At 31.0% G+C, this 21,104-nt stretch overlaps 7 protein-coding genes and 1 non-coding gene across 8 annotated transcripts; 4 read left to right on the top strand and 4 right to left on the bottom strand.

The window, feature by feature from the left end:
- Positions 1 to 1,278: 1,278 nt before the first annotated feature.
- On the top strand, positions 1,279 to 2,598 carry SQT1 (Sqt1p; the record flags this gene model as incomplete). Its single annotated transcript, XM_003684690.1, has 1 exon — positions 1,279 to 2,598. The coding sequence occupies one exon, from the start codon at positions 1,279 to 1,281 to the stop codon at positions 2,596 to 2,598; it is 1,320 nt and encodes a 439-aa protein (XP_003684738.1).
- A 171-nt stretch (positions 2,599 to 2,769) lies between these two features.
- RIB5 (riboflavin synthase) lies at positions 2,770 to 3,477 on the bottom strand (the record flags this gene model as incomplete). Its single annotated transcript, XM_003684689.1, has 1 exon — positions 2,770 to 3,477. One exon carries the CDS (start codon positions 3,475 to 3,477, stop codon positions 2,770 to 2,772), a length of 708 nt encoding a protein of 235 aa, XP_003684737.1.
- Positions 3,478 to 4,133: 656 nt separating this feature from the next.
- On the top strand, positions 4,134 to 7,091 carry VID28 (glucose-induced degradation complex subunit VID28; the record flags this gene model as incomplete). Its single annotated transcript, XM_003684688.1, has 1 exon — positions 4,134 to 7,091. The coding sequence occupies one exon, from the start codon at positions 4,134 to 4,136 to the stop codon at positions 7,089 to 7,091; it is 2,958 nt and encodes a 985-aa protein (XP_003684736.1).
- Positions 7,092 to 7,783: 692 nt separating this feature from the next.
- MET10 (sulfite reductase subunit alpha) lies at positions 7,784 to 10,888 on the top strand (the record flags this gene model as incomplete). The annotated part of the gene is made up of 1 exon (XM_003684687.1): positions 7,784 to 10,888. One exon carries the CDS (start codon positions 7,784 to 7,786, stop codon positions 10,886 to 10,888), a length of 3,105 nt encoding a protein of 1,034 aa, XP_003684735.1.
- A 295-nt stretch (positions 10,889 to 11,183) lies between these two features.
- On the bottom strand, positions 11,184 to 12,428 carry TPHA0C01440 (60S ribosomal protein uL2; the record flags this gene model as incomplete). The annotated part of the gene is made up of 2 exons (XM_003684686.1): positions 11,184 to 11,944; positions 12,425 to 12,428. The coding sequence occupies 2 exons, from the start codon at positions 12,426 to 12,428 to the stop codon at positions 11,184 to 11,186; spliced, it is 765 nt and encodes a 254-aa protein (XP_003684734.1).
- Positions 12,429 to 13,820: 1,392 nt separating this feature from the next.
- ULP2 (SUMO protease ULP2) lies at positions 13,821 to 15,698 on the top strand (the record flags this gene model as incomplete). Its single annotated transcript, XM_003684685.1, has 1 exon — positions 13,821 to 15,698. The coding sequence occupies one exon, from the start codon at positions 13,821 to 13,823 to the stop codon at positions 15,696 to 15,698; it is 1,878 nt and encodes a 625-aa protein (XP_003684733.1).
- A 423-nt stretch (positions 15,699 to 16,121) lies between these two features.
- On the bottom strand, positions 16,122 to 20,135 carry SSM4 (E3 ubiquitin-protein ligase SSM4; the record flags this gene model as incomplete). Its single annotated transcript, XM_003684684.1, has 1 exon — positions 16,122 to 20,135. One exon carries the CDS (start codon positions 20,133 to 20,135, stop codon positions 16,122 to 16,124), a length of 4,014 nt encoding a protein of 1,337 aa, XP_003684732.1.
- Positions 20,136 to 20,944: 809 nt separating this feature from the next.
- On the bottom strand, positions 20,945 to 21,017 carry TPHA0Ctrna2K. The gene has a single exon. It is a non-coding gene; the product is annotated as a tRNA-Lys (tRNA).
- Positions 21,018 to 21,104: the final 87 nt, after the last annotated feature.

The raw sequence follows: 21,104 nt of genomic DNA, 5'->3' as shown, positions 1-21,104 counted from the left end.
AATTTTTTAACTTGCCTCTCTGCTTCATAAAAAGCACCTAAAAACAGAAAAGAAGAATAAAACAAGATTTTCAAAGGTGCCCTTAATTTCTTAAAAGCTGGAACATAATTATTAATAACGTAACCTGATGTTACTCCAACTAAACTACCTTGAGCAGCACCTATCCCCAATGACACCAATAACTAAAAGTATCCGCTACTTTTTAAATTTTTAAATAGCACATCATGAATATTGTTAGTAATGCGAACACACACTGATTAAACTCTATTATTTGGGATACTGGGCACCAAGTACATACTTCTTTATTAAATTGGTTCTTTATATCTTGGTCTAAATGTTTATCAACAGTATCTGACATTAATATGATAAATACTGTGATTTTAAGTTATTTCACTAGTCCTTAACTTATTATAAATAACTTCAACCAGAATATATCTCAATCGATATCAATGTACAATTATAAATCTAAACATATATTTTATATACATATTTATCTATATATTTAAACCCTTATAAATTTAAAATTTAAAAAAAAATTAACAATCGCGGTACAAATTACATACAATTTAAGAACATGCATATTTACTATCATTATCAATTCAGATCAGAGAAAAAAAGTTATCTTAGCATTTTACTTCTCACTTTATGCTACTAAATTATGAAATGAACTGATTATACACATAAACTACACTACACTTCCTCTTAAAAATGTCAAATGCCAAGGAGAGTGTAGTATCTAAGTTTAAGGTGGCATTTACATAACAAGTACTGAATCATTAACAACCAATGTAAGCCTTTGACTAATTTAACGACTTGTCCCTACAGCCTACTTCGACTAATAAACATCTATCTAATTATTACCTTCAATGTAATTGATCCAAATCTCAAAGAATCTCATCAAATCACTTATATATATTTGTCACAGAATTGCAATCGTTTATAAGTTATTGTGCTTATTGAGGGTTAGATACGCATAGTTGAAAAAACCGGATGACTGCACGTGATTAATCATAAAATTTTTTCTTTTGTCTGATGTGAAAATAATTGCGATGAGATACACTCTGATGGCAAAAGTTGCATTAATAATGTAAAGGCACTATAATGGTGAAAGTAATCAAAACTTATGATTTAACTATGTATATAAATGATCAACAAGTTGCTATTCTGTTGGATTGATTAGGACGTGTGTTTTATTTTATTTTATTTTGGAGAGTTATAGCTTTAAGTAAAACGAGACCTTTAGAATTGGCAACTTAGAAATTATAATTAAGATTAATAATGGAATCTAATAACCCAGAACAACTAAATCCGGAGATTGAAAATGCTCCAGAAGAAGAATTTATTGCCAACAATGAAGTTGATCAAGAAGTAGTTGTGGATGACGAAGCTCACATGGAAGAAGATGATGAAAATGATGAAGAACAACTAGATACTGAAGAAAATAGAAATCGTGAAGATGAAACTATTGAAATCGATATGTCAAATAATTCGATAAGTTATTTCGATAAACACACTGACTCTATCTTTACAGTTTTTCATCACCCAACTTTACCATTAGTAGTAAGTGGTGGTGGTGATAACGTAGCAAATCTGTGGACTTCTCATTCTCACCCACCTAAATTTGCTGGTGCTTTAACTGATCACACAGAATCTGTTATCAGTGGTGGTTTTACCAGCGATGGTAAATATTTAGTTACTGGTGACATGAACGGTAAAATTTTAATCCATGCCTCTACTAAAGGTGGTGCTCAATGGAAACTAACAAGTGTTTTACAAGAAGTCGAAGAAATTATTTGGTTGAAATGTCACACTGTGATTCCAGGTATTTTTGCTTTCGGTGCTACAAATGGTTCTGTTTGGGTTTATCAAATTAACGAAGTAGACGGGTCTGTTGAGCCAATCATGTCAGGTTTTGTTCACACTGAAGAATGTACAATGGGTGAATTTATTAATATTGATCAAGGCGAAAACGTTTTGGAATTGGTTACATGTTCTGTTAATGGTACCGTCGTCGGATGGAATTGTTACACTGGTCAACAAACTTTCAAAATTTCACAATCAGACACTAAAGGTGTAGTGGCCCCATGGGTTTCTATTGCTTCCGCCCCAACTAATAAAAAAAACACTACCCCAATTGTTGCTGTTGGTTCCAATAACGGTGTTCTTGCTATTATCAATTGTGCAAATGGTAGTGTTCTACACTTATCTACAGTAATTGAATTAAAGGAAGATCAAGAAGAATTGGATGCATCAATTGAATCCATTTCTTGGTCTACTGACTTCCCATTACTAGCAATTGGTTTAGTGTGTGGTGATATTCTATTATATGATATTAATACATGGAGGGTGAGACGTAAATTCACTTTAGAAGATTCAGTAACTAGATTAACATTCGATAAAACAGACCTGTTTGTATCATGCGTAAATGGTAAAGTTTACCAATATGATGCTAGAACTGGTTCGGAGAAGTTCGTATGTTGTGGTCATAATATGGGTGTCTTGGATTTTGTACTACTTCAAGGCAAAGATAATAACTTAAGAAGAATAATCACTGCTGGTGATGAGGGTGTGTCACTAATATTTGAAGTTCCAAATTAGTTGATCACTTTTAGTGAGAAACTATTTTATAGCATTATTTATATATCACCACATTTTCATTAATCATCAAAATATTTGTATATTTACTAAAGATAAATCAATTAAGATCAAATTTCATTATCTACTGAATTTTTTATTCGACATCTATTTATTCATCTATAAAAGTAAATACTATTTTTGTAAAATTTCCTTCATTTTTGCTTCAACTATTTTTTCAACAAAGGCTTTAAAGATACTATTCTCTTTTTCTATTTCTGCTTCCAAAACGCTAGTAATTTGTTTTTCAATAACTTTACCAGTTAGGTCGACTTCAATGTTAACTTCATCACCAATATTTTTCAAAGGCATCGATACTATATCTTGAGTATGCTTAATCATACTAATGTAAAAAGTGCCATCATTGTCTATTCTAATAATTGTTAATGAAGCACCATCTATGCAAATGAACCCTTTTTCAACAATAAATTTATTATATTCATCATCCCTTAATTTAAATCCAAAGATCTTAGAGTTACCTTCTTTTTCAATACATGTTATTTTAGCAGTTGTATCTATATGGCCTTGAACATAATGTCCTCCGAATCGTACATCCACAGAAACCGCTCTTTCCAAATTTACTTTTTGGCAATTCTTCCAAGAGCCGACATTAGTTCTTCTAACAGTCTCTGGTGAGATGCCAACTTTAAATGAATCGTTATCAAATTCAGTCACTGTCAAACAAATACCATTAACAGAAATTGAATCACCAATATGACAATCTCCTAATATCTTCGAAGCATCCTTAATCTTTAAAGAGATACCATGTCCACCAGCAGCACTGTCATCGTATTCCTTATAGGAATCGATAATACCCATTATTTCGACTATACCAGTAAACATTCTTGATTTTTTTTTCTATTTATATTATGTTATTATTAATTTTCACCTTTGCTTCTAATGTGATGATGAACTAACTAGTTATGGTTAACGCTGGTAAAAATTAAGCTTATAAATGTGTAGAAAAGCACTAATAAATAATAATCTTTTTTTGCCAAATTTAATTTATAGACTTTCATATAAATACATTCAAATAAGTATAGATCAAATTAATTTTTGAATTTAATAAAATATTACTAATTTCGTTAAATAAATGGGTTCATTATTTAATTCAAATTAATAATCAACATTGTCTGTACAGTTAGAGTTGCGATTACTTGATATGATTTTTTCTTTTCCCAAAATTGTCAAAAGTAGCCTTTAGCTGAATGGGTACTAGATCGGGTAAATATTGCGACTTAAATTTGAATCATCTGCTAAGAATATATTGATACAAAAAATATTAAGGAAGTCTTCTTTTCACAGGACAACGTTGTATATTATTAATATGACACATATATATATTTTATAATATAGTTTAGGTTTGTATTGTGATTCAAATACTCATAAAGTTTTATGGATACTTATTTATTGTTAAAAATTTATTAATCAAGGGAAATTTCTTTTAGATTATAAGGATAGAATAAGTTGCCTAATTCAATATCGAAAATCTTCATGTTATGATGAGTGCTGATTATTCTGTTTTGGTGGAGCTGCGAAATAAAATTGTAGGAGACGATTTATTTAAGAGAGATGTGATTTTGAATGAGGCATTAACAAAAGAAATTCTAGATATTAGAATAGAAGATGGATTAGTAGAAGAATCGAGTTTAAAACTCGATATAATTTACTCGATTTTATTTATTAACAAGAATGTAAGAGCAAGTGTCCTCCAAGGATATAAAATTTTCACAACTACCTATATTGAGAATATTAGGGTTAACATATTTATGAATCGAAATACATTGGATAATATAGATCAAGTTTTATTTTATAAATTGTTCAAAATTTATACTGTTTTATTAAATGATCATTACCTGGATATTCATAACCTATACAAGCTCAATATGATATTACAAGATGAATTAGAAAAATACGTAGATAAGTGTTACATAGGAAACAACCCAAAGGAAATCGATTTCTGTATATTAAAAGAGATATTATCCATTTTTGAGGCATTCTTTCGCGGGATAGACCCGAGAGAAGAGGGGGTTACTGATCACTTCGATAGATATCGTTTACAAAGCAGTTTAGTAAAATCATTAGTGTCCCTCTTTGATAAATATTCGAGTAAAATTAATTTGAAATATAGTTTAATCAGAGAGTCAATCGGTCAAAAGAATAGGAAAGTTGAATTTCTTTTTGATGAAAGCGTTTTGAAATATAATATAAATCAGAATATCAACACATTTAATTTTACGGCAGACTTCATGAGAATATCGGATACACTAGACAGAGAACTTTTAATACTTGGATTGAAATTATATTCAGGTTTATTTGATGACAATATAGATCATTCTATTAAACCCCTAGGGCTATTCAGGTCTGTTGATTTTACAATTTTTATTAGAACTTTATTATCAAATAATGACATTGAATTAAAGTGTGCATCTCTAAATTATCTACTGAGACCTTTTATTTTATCATCTGAGTATAGAAAAGATTTTAACAATATTAAATTACTATTGCCTCATATCTTTGCAACATTAGATTTTAATTATTTACCATGTTGGTGCGACCCACTGGAACTTTTGTATTCATTGATTACTAAATACAATAGTAATTCCATGAATAATCCAATTATAACCTATTTGGGAGAATTGCATTTGTTTGAAGGAATATTACAAACTTTTGAAAACTGTTTAAAACTGGAAAGGCAAACAGAATCATCTTACAAAACTCTAATATCGATTTTAAAAATAATGGCATCTGTTTCTTTGAATAACAGCTCCTATAGAACACTCATAATGAAAATTGATAATTTACTATTATACGTTGAATCGGCATTAGACACACACTACGAGCTAACTACAGAATTCATTAACAATAAAGGTGATATTCAAAAAATGGTAGATCACATTTCAAGTAGTAGCCAAATAGGGAATCATAAAACTTCATTACCAAGAATCAAAGATATTGAGTTTTCCCTGGCATGTCTGGAGTTATTAAAATCTATATCAAGAAGTACTATTACCGTAAGAACAAATTTGAAGAGAAATGAATTAGCTATTTTATTGTTAAAATTGGTACAAAATTCACATATACTTATAAAATCGTGTTCATTTGTAGGAAGAAATATGTTAATTGATGAACTGAATATTATGATTGCAACATTAGGTATAATTGCTAATTTGGTTGTGGAGTTTTGTAGTTTACAAACTTGCATTATGAAAAATGGAATTCTTGATATTGTTAATAAAATTTTAACCAATCCAACCTTTACCGAAAATAACGCCTGGCTAGAAGTCAATGGATCTCAGTTACCAATAAATCTAAGGGAAAATATTAAGGAAAATTCATTATGGATACTTAAGAATTTGATCTATAATGCTAAGAATCAAGCTAAGTTGAGATTACTAAATATCATCTCAACTGAAACTATATTAAATTATGTAAATGATCCGTCTATGGCTGTCCAACAACAATGTTTTGAGTTAATTAAGAATCTGACTTGTAACTCACGGAAAATTATCAACATATTGTTAAACCATTTTAAGGAAGATGAAATCCAAACGGAAAACGGCTCTGTAAACTCAGAAGGCTCAATTTATTTTTTTGAGTTTTTGTCATATAAATTGAGACAACTAAATGTAAAAGATCAGCACCAAAGTAAGATATTCGAATCAATATTATACATCATTGTAAATATATCAGCGGTTCATGAAAATAAGAAGGAACTAATAATAAACGAAGATGATTTATTACAAATAATTTGTGAAATTCTAAGGGAAACTGAGGATGATAAGGAAAAATATAATAATAATTCAGGATTTAAATTAGCATCTTTATGGATTTTGAATAATTTATTGTGGAATTCAAGTATATCTCAGTATACTGCATACATTCTACAAGATGATCATAATTTGGAGAAATCGAATACTGAAATTAATGAAGGAGTTACAAGTGTAGCTAATGATAGTGTTTCTCAAATCTCTATGGTTTCTAGAGATTTATACAACGAACGCGAGGGTCATAGTGAAAGTGAAACAAACAGTGCCAGTAGGAATAACTCCTCTCCTTCTTCTTTGTCAAATACCAATCATGAGACATCCTATTCAGAGAGATACGAAAGCAGGTTTGACGGTACTAACGAAGAAGATAGGGAAATTGATGAAGACATAGAAATGTCAACATCAAGGAATTCTACGAATGAAGGAAGCCGTAGGACATTGAAAACGCCAGATGAGAGTGAAATGGTTGACGACCACAATGATGAATTTGTACGAACTGGTGATTCAAGTGATTTTCCATCAAATCAATTGAAACAAGATATGTTAACTAAAAGATGTAAAAAATTAATCTCATTAGGATTATATTCTCTCGTAAAACAAAATATTTTCGATAAATCAATATCAGTGAAGGAAAAATCAAAATCATTATTATATCACATGGATTTTTTACTAATGGAGAATTCTTAAACCACACAATGTCAGTAAAAATTAATGTGACTGTAATCAGACTAACAAATAATTTACAATTTATATAATATATTCCACAACAACAACAAATATAATTGCATATTTAAATGAATAATAAGATATAGTTTTAAACGTTAACTATCTAAGTGTTCAATTTAAAATTCATGTTTACTGTCATCTGAAAGAGTGACAATTGACGTCCTTTTAATGGTCTCATATTCTCATCCTGCTGCCATTTAAAGTCATAAACGAACAATATTGCAAGAAAACACGTGATATCATATCAACTTTTCTATATCCAGATGACTCCACAATTGTCAGGAGTTCTTTTAGTAAAATAAAAAAAGGTTTAATATGCATTGATATAGAAAAATGAAAATAGCTTAAGTTTACTAATATAATAAAAACCACACTTGTGGAACAAATGAGATACGTAAGAGCTACAATGAAATAATTGAGCCATATAAGATATCAATAATAATACTTAATAATAGCGATCTTTTACGAACGTTTTGATCTTTTAACTAAGTATATAAATTGAGTATTTCATTTGCTTAATGTTATATGTTGGTTGAATAAAATCCTGATTCTTTCTATTTGTTGATAGTTAGATAATTGCATCATAATATTATACCCAACAAAGCCATACAGGTCGTGGTTGAAAGTAAGAAACATATTTGATTCATAAAAAAATGGTTTCTGAGTTTGTATCAAATCCGTTTTACTCACCAGAGAATCCAAAGGCTTTACCAACTTATGGCACTCCGATATCTGCCATCTTATCAGTATTACATCAACATGCCGGTGCTATCTTTAGTTATAAAGCAATCTCTGATTCTGATTTATTCGACAAAAGTTTAAAAAAATGGGTAACTAGAGATATCAACGATGTCTATTTTAATGAAGTTGATCTTACGGTTAACGCTGGTGCAGCACCACTAGGTTATGCAAAAACTTCAGACAAAATTACTGGTATTATTACTCCAGGTTTTGGATTACCTTATTTTATTGATAGTTTCAAAAAGAACGTCAATAATTCAAGATTCGTCTTTAATGTTGGTACCTTGGATTACGATAAAAAGTCTTGTTCTTTGATAAATGATTATACGGTCCCCTTAGCTGCCGCTGAGAGGCTCGGTTTTCCAGTGATTTCTCCGATCAATATTAATGAAGTTCAAGCTACTAGTTTGTTTGCTATTATCGCTGCTAAATACTCTACTTCTAATAATGTCATCCATTTATTCGATGGTATTAATTTAAGTAAAACAGTTTTAAAAATTCAAGAAAAATTAACTATTGATGAACAAGCGATCAAAGAAATAGAAAGTCATCTATCTGTCAATCCTACTTTTGAAGATGTCCTTGATGAATTTAATGAGACTACTGGCCAAAAATTACATAATTTTGAATATTTTGGTGATAGACATGCCGAGACTGTCTTTGTAACCTACGGTGTCATTGAAAATCAACTCTTCAAAGATTCAATTGAAGGTTCTTTATCGAAAGTAGGTTTACTTTCAATTAGAATTCCTCTCCCATTTTCTAAGGATAGATTTGTAGCTCATGTTCCAAGCACCACTAAAAAGATCGTCATTATTACCCAATATTCTGACAATACTAACCCGTGCTTTTTAAAATCTCAAATATCACACGCTTTATTTACAAGTAATCGTAGATCAATTTCAGTGTCTGATTATTTATATGAACCTACTTTTGCTTGGACCCCATCTGCTGTCTCGCAGATTGTCTCAATCTTTGTTCCAAATTTTGAAAGTAAACAAAAATTTAGCGATGGAAAGAATTTCATCTTTTGGGCTTCTGACAAGAGCACTAATCTCAATTTAGCCTCAAGAATCATTTACGGCGTATCGTTAGGTGACACTACCAGCATTTCGTTAAGGACTAAATTTAATAATATTGTTAATGGTGGTATCTTCCAGGCTCAATTTTCAGCAAACCAAAAAGATTCTACTGTTTCAATATCAAATATTGATAATTCAGATGTTACTATTGTCGAAGATCATTCCTTATTAAAGAGTGTTGATGTAGTGGCAACGGCAAAACTTGGTTCAACCCTAATTGTGCTATCTAAAAAAACATTTGCTGAAAAAGATTTAAACAACTCAGACTTTTTCACAAAAGACTTGGATATCCCAGAAAATGTTTTGGTTAAATTTGTTGAGAAAAAATTAAACTTAATTTTTATTGATGCTGAGGTTATTGGAAATATTAAGAATGCCAGTGGTGATGAACTTTCATTTGTTACACAATTTTTGTTTTGGAAACATGCTTATCAATATGATACTGATAAGGCTGTCCGTTACATTTGGGAGTCATCATGCCCAGATAAAGAATTGCCAGCATCTTTTATTGAAAAAACTATTCTTGATCTTATTGATTCAACTGTAATAGAAATCAAATTGGATGTCTTTGAGAATGTTATTATTGACAAAGATATTGATCAAAAATCTCAGCTTATAGCCTATCTTCAAGATTCTTCGTTCACTCCGAATCCTTCAACTGTTGAATCTGAACGAGATATTACCATTGATTCAAGTTTAGATATATCAAAACTACTGACTTTTAAAGAAGCTTATAAAACGAGTTCTAGCTTGAGACCGGATTTGCCTGTCAAAAACTTTGTTGTTAAAGTTAAAGAAAATAGACGTATTACTCCAACAACTTATGATAGAAACATTTTCCATATTGAGTTTGATATTTCAGGAACTGGCTTGACATATGGTATTGGCGAAGCTTTAGGTATCCATGCCAGAAACAATGAGACTTTAGTTAACGAATTTATCGAAACATATGGTTTAAATGGTAACGATATAATTTCGGTACCTAATAAGGACAATAATCGTTTATATGAATCCAGAACAGTCCTTCAAGCTTTTATTGAGAATTTAGATATATTCGGTAAGCCTCCAAAACGGTTTTATGAATCGTTGGTTGAATTTGCGACTGATGAGAATGAGAAGAAAAGATTGCAAGATCTTATCGAACCTGCCGGTGCGGTTGATTTGAAAAGATATCAAGATGTTGAGTTTTTTACTTACGCAGATATACTTGAATTATTTCCATCTGCTAGACCACCTTTGGAAAAATTAGTGGAGGTAATTGCTCCTCTAAAAAGAAGAGAATACTCAATTGCTTCATCACAAAAAGTTCATCCAAATGAGGTCCATTTGTTAATTGTTGTAGTTGATTGGGTGGACAACAAAGGCAGAAACAGATTTGGTCAAGCTTCTAAATATATTTCTGATTTACAAGTAGGTACTGAATTAGTTGTTAGTGTTAAGCCTTCTGTTATGAAATTGCCACCAAATCCAGAACAACCAGTGATTATGAGTGGTCTTGGTACTGGATTAGCTCCATTCAAAGCAATCATCGAAGAAAAAGTTTGGCAAAAACAACAGGGTTATAATATTGGAGAAGTTTATTTGTACTTAGGTTCAAGACATAAGAAGGAAGAGTATCTATATGGTGAATTATGGGAAGCTTATAAGGACGCGGGTGTTATCACTCATATAGGTGCTGCTTTCTCAAGAGATCAACCTGAAAAAATTTATATTCAAGATCGTATCAGAGAGAATTTGAAAGAATTGAAGAGTGCCATGATTGATAAACAAGGTTACTTTTATTTATGTGGACCAACCTGGCCTGTACCAGATATTACTGCTGTTTTACAAGACATTATTTCCGCCGATGCCAAGGATAGGGGCGTTAAAATAGATTTGAATGCTGCTATAGAAGACCTAAAGGATTCATCTAGATATATTTTGGAAGTCTATTAGATTTTTTTGATGCTATTACATTTCTTCCTTCTTTTGAAAGAATAATTGTATCATAATTAACTTCTAAATGTAGTTTACTTTTTAATCTAAATGTATCATTTAACGCTACGAACAGTTACATAATAATCCATTTTTTACTAAGTAATTCTGGCTTTATATGCAGATATAGAAATAGAATTAGCTTATGTGGAGACTCTGAAGTTTATACAGTAAATACGGTAAAAATTAATATAACGTTTTTATTTGATTTTTAAAAATAGATACTTAAATGATAATGAATAATCGATTAAATAACCTAATCTTGAGTTTTTTGAGAACCTCTTAATAAACCAGTTCTTCTAGCAGCAATCAAACCAGCCTTTTGACCAGCAACAGCACCTCTAGAAATAGTAGAAGCCTTACCAATATGTTGATGGTTACCACCACCGTGAGGGTGATCAACTGGATTCATGGCAACACCTCTAGTCTTTGGCCATGAGTTTCTCTTGACCTTGTACTTGTGGAAAGCACGACCAGCCTTTAATAATGGTTTGTCAACTCTACCACCACCGGCAATGACACCGATGACACCTCTAGCGTCCGAAGAGATGACCTTCTTAGCACCAGATGGTAATCTAACTCTAGTCTTGTTGTCATCAGTGTTGTGACCAATGACGATAACGTAGTTACCAGAAGCTCTAGCAATAGCACCTCTGTCACCTGGTCTTTCTTCAACGTTGGAAATGATAGTACCTTCTGGGACGGAACCTAATGGTAAAACGTTACCAACATTTAAGGAAGCTTTCTTACCAGCGTAGATGAATTGGCCAGTGTGGACACCTTCGTTAGCAATGAAGATTTCTTCTCTTAACTTGTACTTATATGGGTCACGGAAGACGACCTTAGCTAATGGAGCACCTCTACCAGCATCGTGGATGATCTGCTTAACAACACCACGGATGTAACCGTGACGTTCGGCATAATCTAGAGATCTCAACTTAGCAGCACCCTGTCTCAATCTAGTGTGAGAGGTGAAGATGGAACCAGCACCCTTTCTTTGGTTACGAATAACTCTTCCTGTTTCAAAAATATGTATATAACGTTATTTGAATTTGCAAGATAACGGTAATATAAATTATTAATTGTTAGTAAAAAAGTTCAAATATTTTCTCAGCATTCCACCATTTTCAACAAATGATAATATACAATTAATTTTGATGTAATATTTTTTTTCTGTTTTTACGTGTTGGTAATACGAGCAACTTATATTCCTGCATTGTAAGAGCTTACGCTATGGAAACTCTTAGACTAAACATTACTTCTATGAATAATGTTACATGTTTTTTCTAATACATATTGCTAACTCCAGTAAAAAGTCAGTAAACCTTCATGAACTTGATCAAATTGAAAAAGCAATACAACCAGTTAACCACGAATCATATCCATATTCCTATCAATACTATTTCTGGGAGTTCACCACTATTATTTCCATTACCATTTTTAGAAACAGCAAAGCACACTTAACATCATCGAATTCTGTTCACCAATTTTACATACCCATTGTGACTTGATATTACGTTCGCTGGTTTTAAAACAAAAGCAAGTTTAAAAGAATTTTTCCAAGAATACGGTCTCTTATATAACATAGAATGTATGTAATATATATATATAATGTACAATGAAACGATATAGTCACTAGAGCAATATCAACAACTACATAATCTTTGCATTGACTGTGTATTCTTACTAACATGGTGCATATACCTCATTGAAAAGAATATATTGTTTATTGCGTGTAGTTGAAATTTCAATATTTTTGAAATTTCAATATTCCAAAAAAAGTGTTGCTGAAAAATTTGGAACAAGAGACAGAGACTTTTTCGTTCATGCGATGAGCATCGCTAGGGCTTCCTTCCAAGCTATTGGGTGCCACAGAAGAACAAGGAAGGAAACGTTAGTAGTAGTAGTAGTAGTAGTGGTAGCGGATGAACTGCAGATAGAATTGATTAACAGAACTCTGTAGAGATGTCAAACGGGCATTTTGAATAAGGCTTAGCGTGGGCATGAAGAATTACGAGTCATGTGCTCTTGCATAGTTAAGTGTAAAATGACATACGAGGGCTTGGTTACTCCACCCACTGTATGGAAGAACGAAAGGGAAAGAAATTCGGAATCCACAAAAATCGACAAAAAAGTGAAAACGACGCTTCGGAAAAATGTGGAAATATTTTGACAATTATTTGAGCTAAATAATGTAAACTTCAGAAATGCATGGGTGTTTGAATTTTGCAGTCCTGGATTTATAAGTTGTCTTAAGCAGGCAGTACTGTGGAGTGAGTCTATGGAGTGAAGAAACATTTTATATGTAGAAGGGTCTAAATGTGTATATGCATGTATCTTTGCGTGCATGTGTGTGTATGTATGTTCCGATACATTGTTGCCAGGTGAAGATCAAGACCACAAACTTCAAATCATTAAATTAGTGATCGTTTTCATCTGACATTAGTGACACTTTTAAATTCACAACGTGTACTCCAACGGTGATATGAGGTTGCGGATGCATATCGAATGTAATATTGTGATGACAGATTGGTAGCACAATGAATTTCCGTGAGATACACTGATTAGTCATCGTATTGCTTTCTAGTATACGTAATAACTTCGGTACGCGGTTGTTTCAGTGCCGTTGCCCGAATTTTATTAGATTCTTAAAATACACGAAATAAAAGACATGTAATTAATTGAATCAGTATATATAATAAATTGATGGGTTCTAAACTACTAGATATTGTATATATCTAATGGTAAACTGATGGGTAATATTACTAATATAGAGGCATAAAAACAAGTGTATAAGGAACTCGTGTTTAATTTAAACTTTAAACTTCCTGTTGCATAGATCAATTATAAAACTGAATATCATTAAAAACATATTCGATCATTGATTCAATTGATGTCAAGACGATTAACGAAAATTAATTCGATTGCACCGATCGATAATCTGACAACGACAAATAAAACTTTACATAGAGTCAAGAAAAATAACTATCAACAGCCAGCGCATACTTCATCAAAACGATATCAAGATTTTAGAAATGATGCTAAAAAAAAAATAAGAAGTTCAAGGGATTTTATTCCTGATGTAGTTAATATTAAGAACAAAAATTCGTTATCAAGAGATGAACTGATAGATAAGAAGTCTCAAAATGGCATTAAGCAGAGAGTAGAAGTATCAGGTAGTATAGAGTTGATTGAAGGGAAAACTAATAAAATTTTATCAGACCCTTTTTCAAAATCATGTGTAATGTCATTCATTTATGATGACAATGGTCTTCGATGTGATTTCAAATTTAAACAATTACCCATTGCTGGTCTTCAATTTAACATCAAAGATGATTGTGACGAAATTGCTACAGAAGATACAAACGTTTATATGGGTTTCAGGTTTACACACCTTAAAGAAGTTAAAATTGGGAAGAACGAGTCCATTAATATGAAAGGTTTGATTTTTATTACAACAGCAATATATAGACAGAAATTAATTAAAATTAGACGATTGGCAGCATCGTGTCCAGCACAATATAGACCCAAAATATGTATGTACAGCAACAAAACAGAATTAAAATTTAAATTGATATCAAATAACAGAACTGATCATATGAAGAATAAACCAAGTTTCCTTGAAAAGGGATTCAACTCTCTGGTAAAAAATACTAATACAAAGAAAAGAACAATTGACAGTATGGTCACCTCTGCGGTTAAGATTAAGATTTTAAAAAAAGCACCGGAGGAAGAGGTTAAAAATATAGCAATAGAAAATGCAGAACCTAATAACCAAGTGCAAAGCCTTCTTGGAAATTCAAAACGAGTATCTAGAAGTTCTTTGCAATCAACTGTAGTAAACGAGAAAGAAACGATTAGTGACGAAGTTCAGATTAATTTTCAACCTAGTTTAAATTATCATTTCAAGGATGGTGTATCGTACACTATTAATAATCAAGATTTCAAATCATTGTATAATAATGATTGGGTAAACGATACAATAATAGATTTTTTTATCAAATATTATTTGGAAACGAACTTAATTGATTCAAAATTAAAGGATGATATTTATGTAATGTCTTCCTTTTTCTACACCAAACTTGTAAGCAATGGGATCGATGATGTCTACACAAAAGTTAAAAAATGGGTAGAACACTCTAAATTATTTTCCAAATCATACGTCATTATCCCAATTAATAGTAATTACCATTGGTTTGTTTGTATTATCACAGGCATGGTTGAATACTTGAAGTATTGGGAAAATAAATCTACAATCGAAAATGAAGACAAGAAAAGTAACCCACCTATAATTCAGATTGGGTTATTAGATTCTCTAAAACAGGTTCATAATAAAGATATTGAATATATCAAGCAATTTATTATGGCATACGCCAAGGATAAATATTCTTTGAATATTGATAAAAATAATATTAAGAAAAAGACATGTCTAGTGCCACGACAACCAAATATGAACGATTGTGGGGTACATTTAATTGATAACATTAAAAAATTTTCTGAGAAGCCAGATGAAACTATAGAATTATGGTCTCGTCTCAAAGCTGATAATAGTTATAACCTTAAGCAAGTTAACGATTTTTTTGATAAGAGTGAACGTAAATATTCGAGACAAACGCTGAGGAAAATTCTAATAGAGCTACAAAAAGAACAAATTAAGTCAACCCCAAAGAATACTCCTCGCAGGACCGAAGATGAGGATGACGAGGATATTGAGATTATAGAGAATTTTGAGGAGCCCGATAAACAATCATTAAATAAAGTGAAACTTTGAATCTTGGACATTTATTACTACTTAGTGTATTAAATGTGTCTTTAACATGAAATTTAATTCTGAGAGAATACTAGAGTAATTGTTATAACATTTGCATGTAAAGAATGTCACTCGACTCTTCTGTGTTCAAAATACACTGCATATACTTAGCATAATTTATATTTATACACATATATGTATATATAATAAATTCATAATATAGTGACTATCTTCTTAAACTTTAATACTAGATAGAAGATATTAATTATAGAGTTTCATATATATCGACTCTAATCTGCTAGTAATCATATGGAGAATATATACAGTATAGATAAATCTACATCAATATAAAGAAAACAATAGCAAAATTAAATGCAATTGTCATGCAAATTCTTTCTTGTTAGTACATTATATACAGTCGTAATATACTAAGGCTAAAAATGTCTAATTCTGATCAAAGTTTTCTAATAATCTTCCTCTTGCGTATATTTCATCTTTAACGTTCTGTACGGCTGTTCCAAGCCACTTACGCGAGTGAGAAATTGTTTTCCAAATAGTGTAAAAAAGAATTATTAAAATAGGAACAATAAAGCATGCATGCTGTATCACTGTCCATTCAGAAGAGATGTTTGGAGATAGTCTCAAATGCCATAAAAACATGAAGACTGCAGTAAAAGAGGCATAGTTTTCAGGATGCAAATAATATTCAACGGTACTGACATTAAGCCACAACAAAATTATTGGAATAGTGCAATGAATGGTAATACCTAAGTTTGCCTTCAATTCACTAAATAAAGCTGACATCATCGACCTAAATGGTCTATCTTTGACTAAGAGGAATAATCTGATACCTCTCCCGGTGATGATAGCTGAATGAGTTCTCATTGCATATAGCAAATATACATTATTTTGGATGGAATCATCTGATATGTGTTTAATTTCCATAAATCTACCAAATAGTGAATAAACCAAATTAGGTTGATTGATAAGCAAATAGTTAAACCCATTTATAATCAACTGCTTGTAAATGAATTCTATAGATTTATATTCAATAGCAGCGGTAACCAGAGTAAAGCATGAAAATGCTAAATATTTAAATAAAAAGGATTCGATTACAGCATTGATTGTTTCACTAAAGTCAAAAAAGTTAAATTCAATGTCATTTGCCAGTTGTTGATTTACCTCGTTCTGTCTGGCAACATCATCCTCTTCATTTTCTATTGGAATTATATGTTCCTGCAGTTTAGTTTTGTAAAGATCGTAAAGATAATATTTATCCACGAGAACTGACAGAATTATTGCACCGATTGTTACATACATCAAATTTAATTCAGAATAATCCCAGATAAAATGATAATTCAAGAACTCAATAATATAACTGTTCTTCATAAATGATAACTTCGAAAAAGGTAGAATAGCCAATTTCAGAATGATATATAATGCTAGCTCACTTGTAACAGCTGACATGATTAATAAAATTGATGCAAAAATCCATAACATGAAAATCAAAGTTATGTATCTTGATGTAAAATTCGGTGGAACGTAAACAATTGTGTATTCATCAAATTCAGTTGATTGCTCGTCAAGGTAGCCAAATTCTCCAGCATTTTTCTTGTTTCTTTCGACTATTCTATTCAAATCCAATGGCATTATTAATTTATCATTTTTAGTTACTGGAACAAAAAGGGTTTGAACATAATTTCTAGAAATAATATCAGAAGATGGAACACGAATTAATGAACCATCAGGAACAAAGTAAGCATGGATAGTTTTATTTTCCATAAATAATGTTTGAGCTTGTTGCAATGTTTTTGGATTGCTAAATAAGTCAGGGTTCGACCACTTGGCCTTTCCTGACATAAATATCTTATAAAAGATATTTCTATAAACAATATAGCCTCTTTCTGTTGGTGCGTCTTTTCCAATAATGAAAGAAGTTAAGCGTAATTTGGAGGAACTAATTTCGAATACCTTTTCCCAATATTTTCTAACATAATGCTTAACGGCGATCTTCGATTCGACTATTCTCTTAGCTAGCAAAGAGAATATAATAATAAGTGCTACTTCCATAGGGTGATCAGTTAAGTCGCTTCTAGCACTAATTAGTCTAGAATTTAACACTAATGGAAACAAAAATCTTTCATGGAAACCAAACCCAACAATAATGAATAATGCATAAATAAATATGGATAAGCATAATCTTGAAAGTTGGATAGACATTGGATGAATCAGTGAGTCATGTAATATTTTAATATTTGGATCATCAGGGGATCTTATAAAAAATAAAACGCCAGGTCTAATGATATGATGGCGAATCATGCCAATATATTTAGCGAACCAATACATATATAATGTACCGACACACCAATAAACAAATAATAATAATATTTGCCAATAACGAATCAATTTTGGTACTACGACCCATGTATCTTGTTGTCCAAATAACGGACAGAGCAATGATATATCTAACATTAAACCAGCAGAAATTGGGAAACCGACAATCTCGATGAAAAATAAGGTAAATACTTTGAAAGTACACTTAATTGCAAAAAATATTTGGAATAGCAAACGTTTTGTCGAATTTTTCATACCATTTTCGGTACTGTAGCCTCTGGAAATAATATTAGGAAGCGCGCATGTAATACAAATAACAGTCAAGTAAGTTGTTAACGCTGGAATGGAACGAACAATTACTGAGTGAGGCATGCTTCCAGTTCTAAAGCCATGATAGTATTGATAATAAACTTGTAGCAGCTTAATGCTAATCCATTCATTCAAAATGTTGAAATAAGAAAAATTTGTTAATAGATACTCATGGAAGGCTGGTACTTTACAAACGTTCATTAAACTGGTAGCACCTAGAATTAAAATGTGAGCAATTGCTAAATACAATCTTATTAAAATGAATCCAACAACTGAAGGAATGAAATAAGAAACCCCTAGATATGCAAAAGTTGTAACAAAGCCAATAACAAAATAAACTAAAATATTATATATATTAAATTTAATGTTTATTAGCAATGGAGCATTTAAATTATCCTCTTCATTTATATCAATTACAACAGGAGCATCCTGTGGTTGTGGTAGTTCGACAACAGGTGGAACTATACCATTATTGTTATTGTTATTGTTATTATCATGATTATTATGTGGAGCAGGAATGTTTGATTCATCATCTAAGTTTGCTTCCCCTTGTGCTTGACGTACTTCTTCTGGTCTTTCCACCACAAAAACATCATCCTCATTTTCAACTCTGTTATTCCTACGTTCAAGATGTTCATCTAGTAGGTTATTAAATCTATGTTGGGCACGACGGTTCATTAATCTCTCATGAAACGGTTCCTCATAACCCATAAACTCATCGATGTCATTGACTTCGTCAGCTTCGTTAACCTCATCATTTTCATCACTGATATCAGTGTCAGAAGAATGCACATCTGAATTTATTTCTTCGCCATCATCTACATAATCTGAATCCAACTCATCGTCATTATCATCATCGTTTTCCTGTTCATCTCGTTGGAAATTATCTCTATCATTATTGTTGTTCATTCTATTCTCCTCATCAATTTCAGCCTGTGCTGCTTCATTGCCTTGTCTAATTTTTTCTTGTTCTTCTCTATCATTTCTTAACCTCATCAATTGCACAGCATGTTCAATGGTTTCATCATCCATTAATGGGAATCTTTCTTTCAGTTGTTTTTTAAATAATTCATCTTTTGAATATTGTGGTCCAATTTTATGGAAAACCATTTTACTAAATACATTTTCTCTTACTATCATATCATACTGAAAATATAATGCAATATGAATTATCATAACTAATACAATTTGTAAAGCTGAAAATTTAATACTTTTCAATATTTGAAACAAATAATCATGAAAATTAGTTAAGGTTATCTTTTCAGGAAATTCTTCATAATTAACATAACCGATTAATAATGAATGCCACAATTGACCTTCAAATGGCAATTCACCATCTAATAAAAAAGTTAATAGTTTACCAAAAAAGTTCCATGATAATGGTAAACCAACAATAAATAATAAAACACCAAATGCCATCAAAACAGATATTTTAATTTGTTGTAAAAACAACATAAGGCTTCTTTTCAATAATAAAAGTATTGGAATTTTTTCTGGCATATTGTCGGCATAAATTGTTTTAAATTGCATTGGATGATGACAAATATCACAATTTATTGTAGCACCAGGAATGTTAATATTTACACTTTTTGAAGCTACCCATTCTTTTAAACAAGATTCATGAATATATTTAATTGAACCTTTACATTTGCATGGATGAAATAATGGATTTTCAAATGAACCTTCATCTTTACAAATACGACAAGTAGCTTCATGTGGAATTGTATTATAATCGTCAGTGGCTTTTTTTTTACTAAAACTATCAGTATCGATAGATTTCTCTGATCTCATAAAAATCGGTTGATCGGTATTCATATTTGTTTGTTTGTTTGCGTGTATATGTTTTGTTTTCTTCTCTTTAACTGTTGAAAAATTGATAATTCTATAAGGGTATATTATATGAATGTATTATCCTTGTTTGTATGTAAAAAGGAAATAGTCTATGCAAAATTAATTTATTCTATCAATGATAAAACGTATGAAGAAAGAAAAATAAAATAAATGAGATTATAACTTAAATGTTTTAAGATAATAATATTTTATCTTATCTAATGACTTATTATAATAGATGGAAAATGAATAATTTAAGAACTTGAGTCTTTACAGTATACGTATGAGTGTTATTGATTTCCTGATATTACTGTATTCTCTTATTCAAAACTAAAACATTAGTAATCTATCGATGATTTTGATCACAGAAAATTAAATTAGGAAAATATAATCATTTTCAATAGCCAAGTAATTTTATATTATTATTGTTTATATATAGTAATATTAATTTTTGTGTAATTTCACTCATAATCAAAATAAGTAACTGTTTCTAGAAACTTATAAATGGCGGCGGCTCTTTCTCACGCCATCATCAATAACTAAAAAAAAAAAGAAGAGAGAGAATGAATATTAAAGCGCGAACGTACTTTACTGTACTGTTTATTGATGAACGGTCTCATCGAATACGACAGTCAATAGATTAGGTATCAATCTTCGGATAAAACACAAAAACAGAGGATGAGATATACTATCCGTTACCCTCTTGTCTCACAATCAGGAATTAATTTTTGTTGGAAAGTTACAAGTATGGTTTTGGTTTGGCTTGTTGGAACTATGCGAAAATCAAAAAGAAAAGCCCTGTAGGGGGATCGAACCCCTAACCTTGTGATTAAGAGTCACACGCGCTACCGATTGCGCCAACAAGGCCGTATTTGTATGTTCTGTTTCTTTCGGTATTCAAATATACTTATCTATTTTAATCACGTGCAATAATACATATATATATATATAGTT

This window comes from Tetrapisispora phaffii, chromosome 3 (assembly GCF_000236905.1).
Source record: "Tetrapisispora phaffii CBS 4417 chromosome 3, complete genome".
Lineage (NCBI taxonomy): Eukaryota > Fungi > Ascomycota > Saccharomycetes > Saccharomycetales > Saccharomycetaceae > Tetrapisispora > Tetrapisispora phaffii.
The sequence above is the reverse complement of the archived record's forward strand: the minus strand, read 5'-3'. Positions and strand labels throughout refer to the sequence as shown.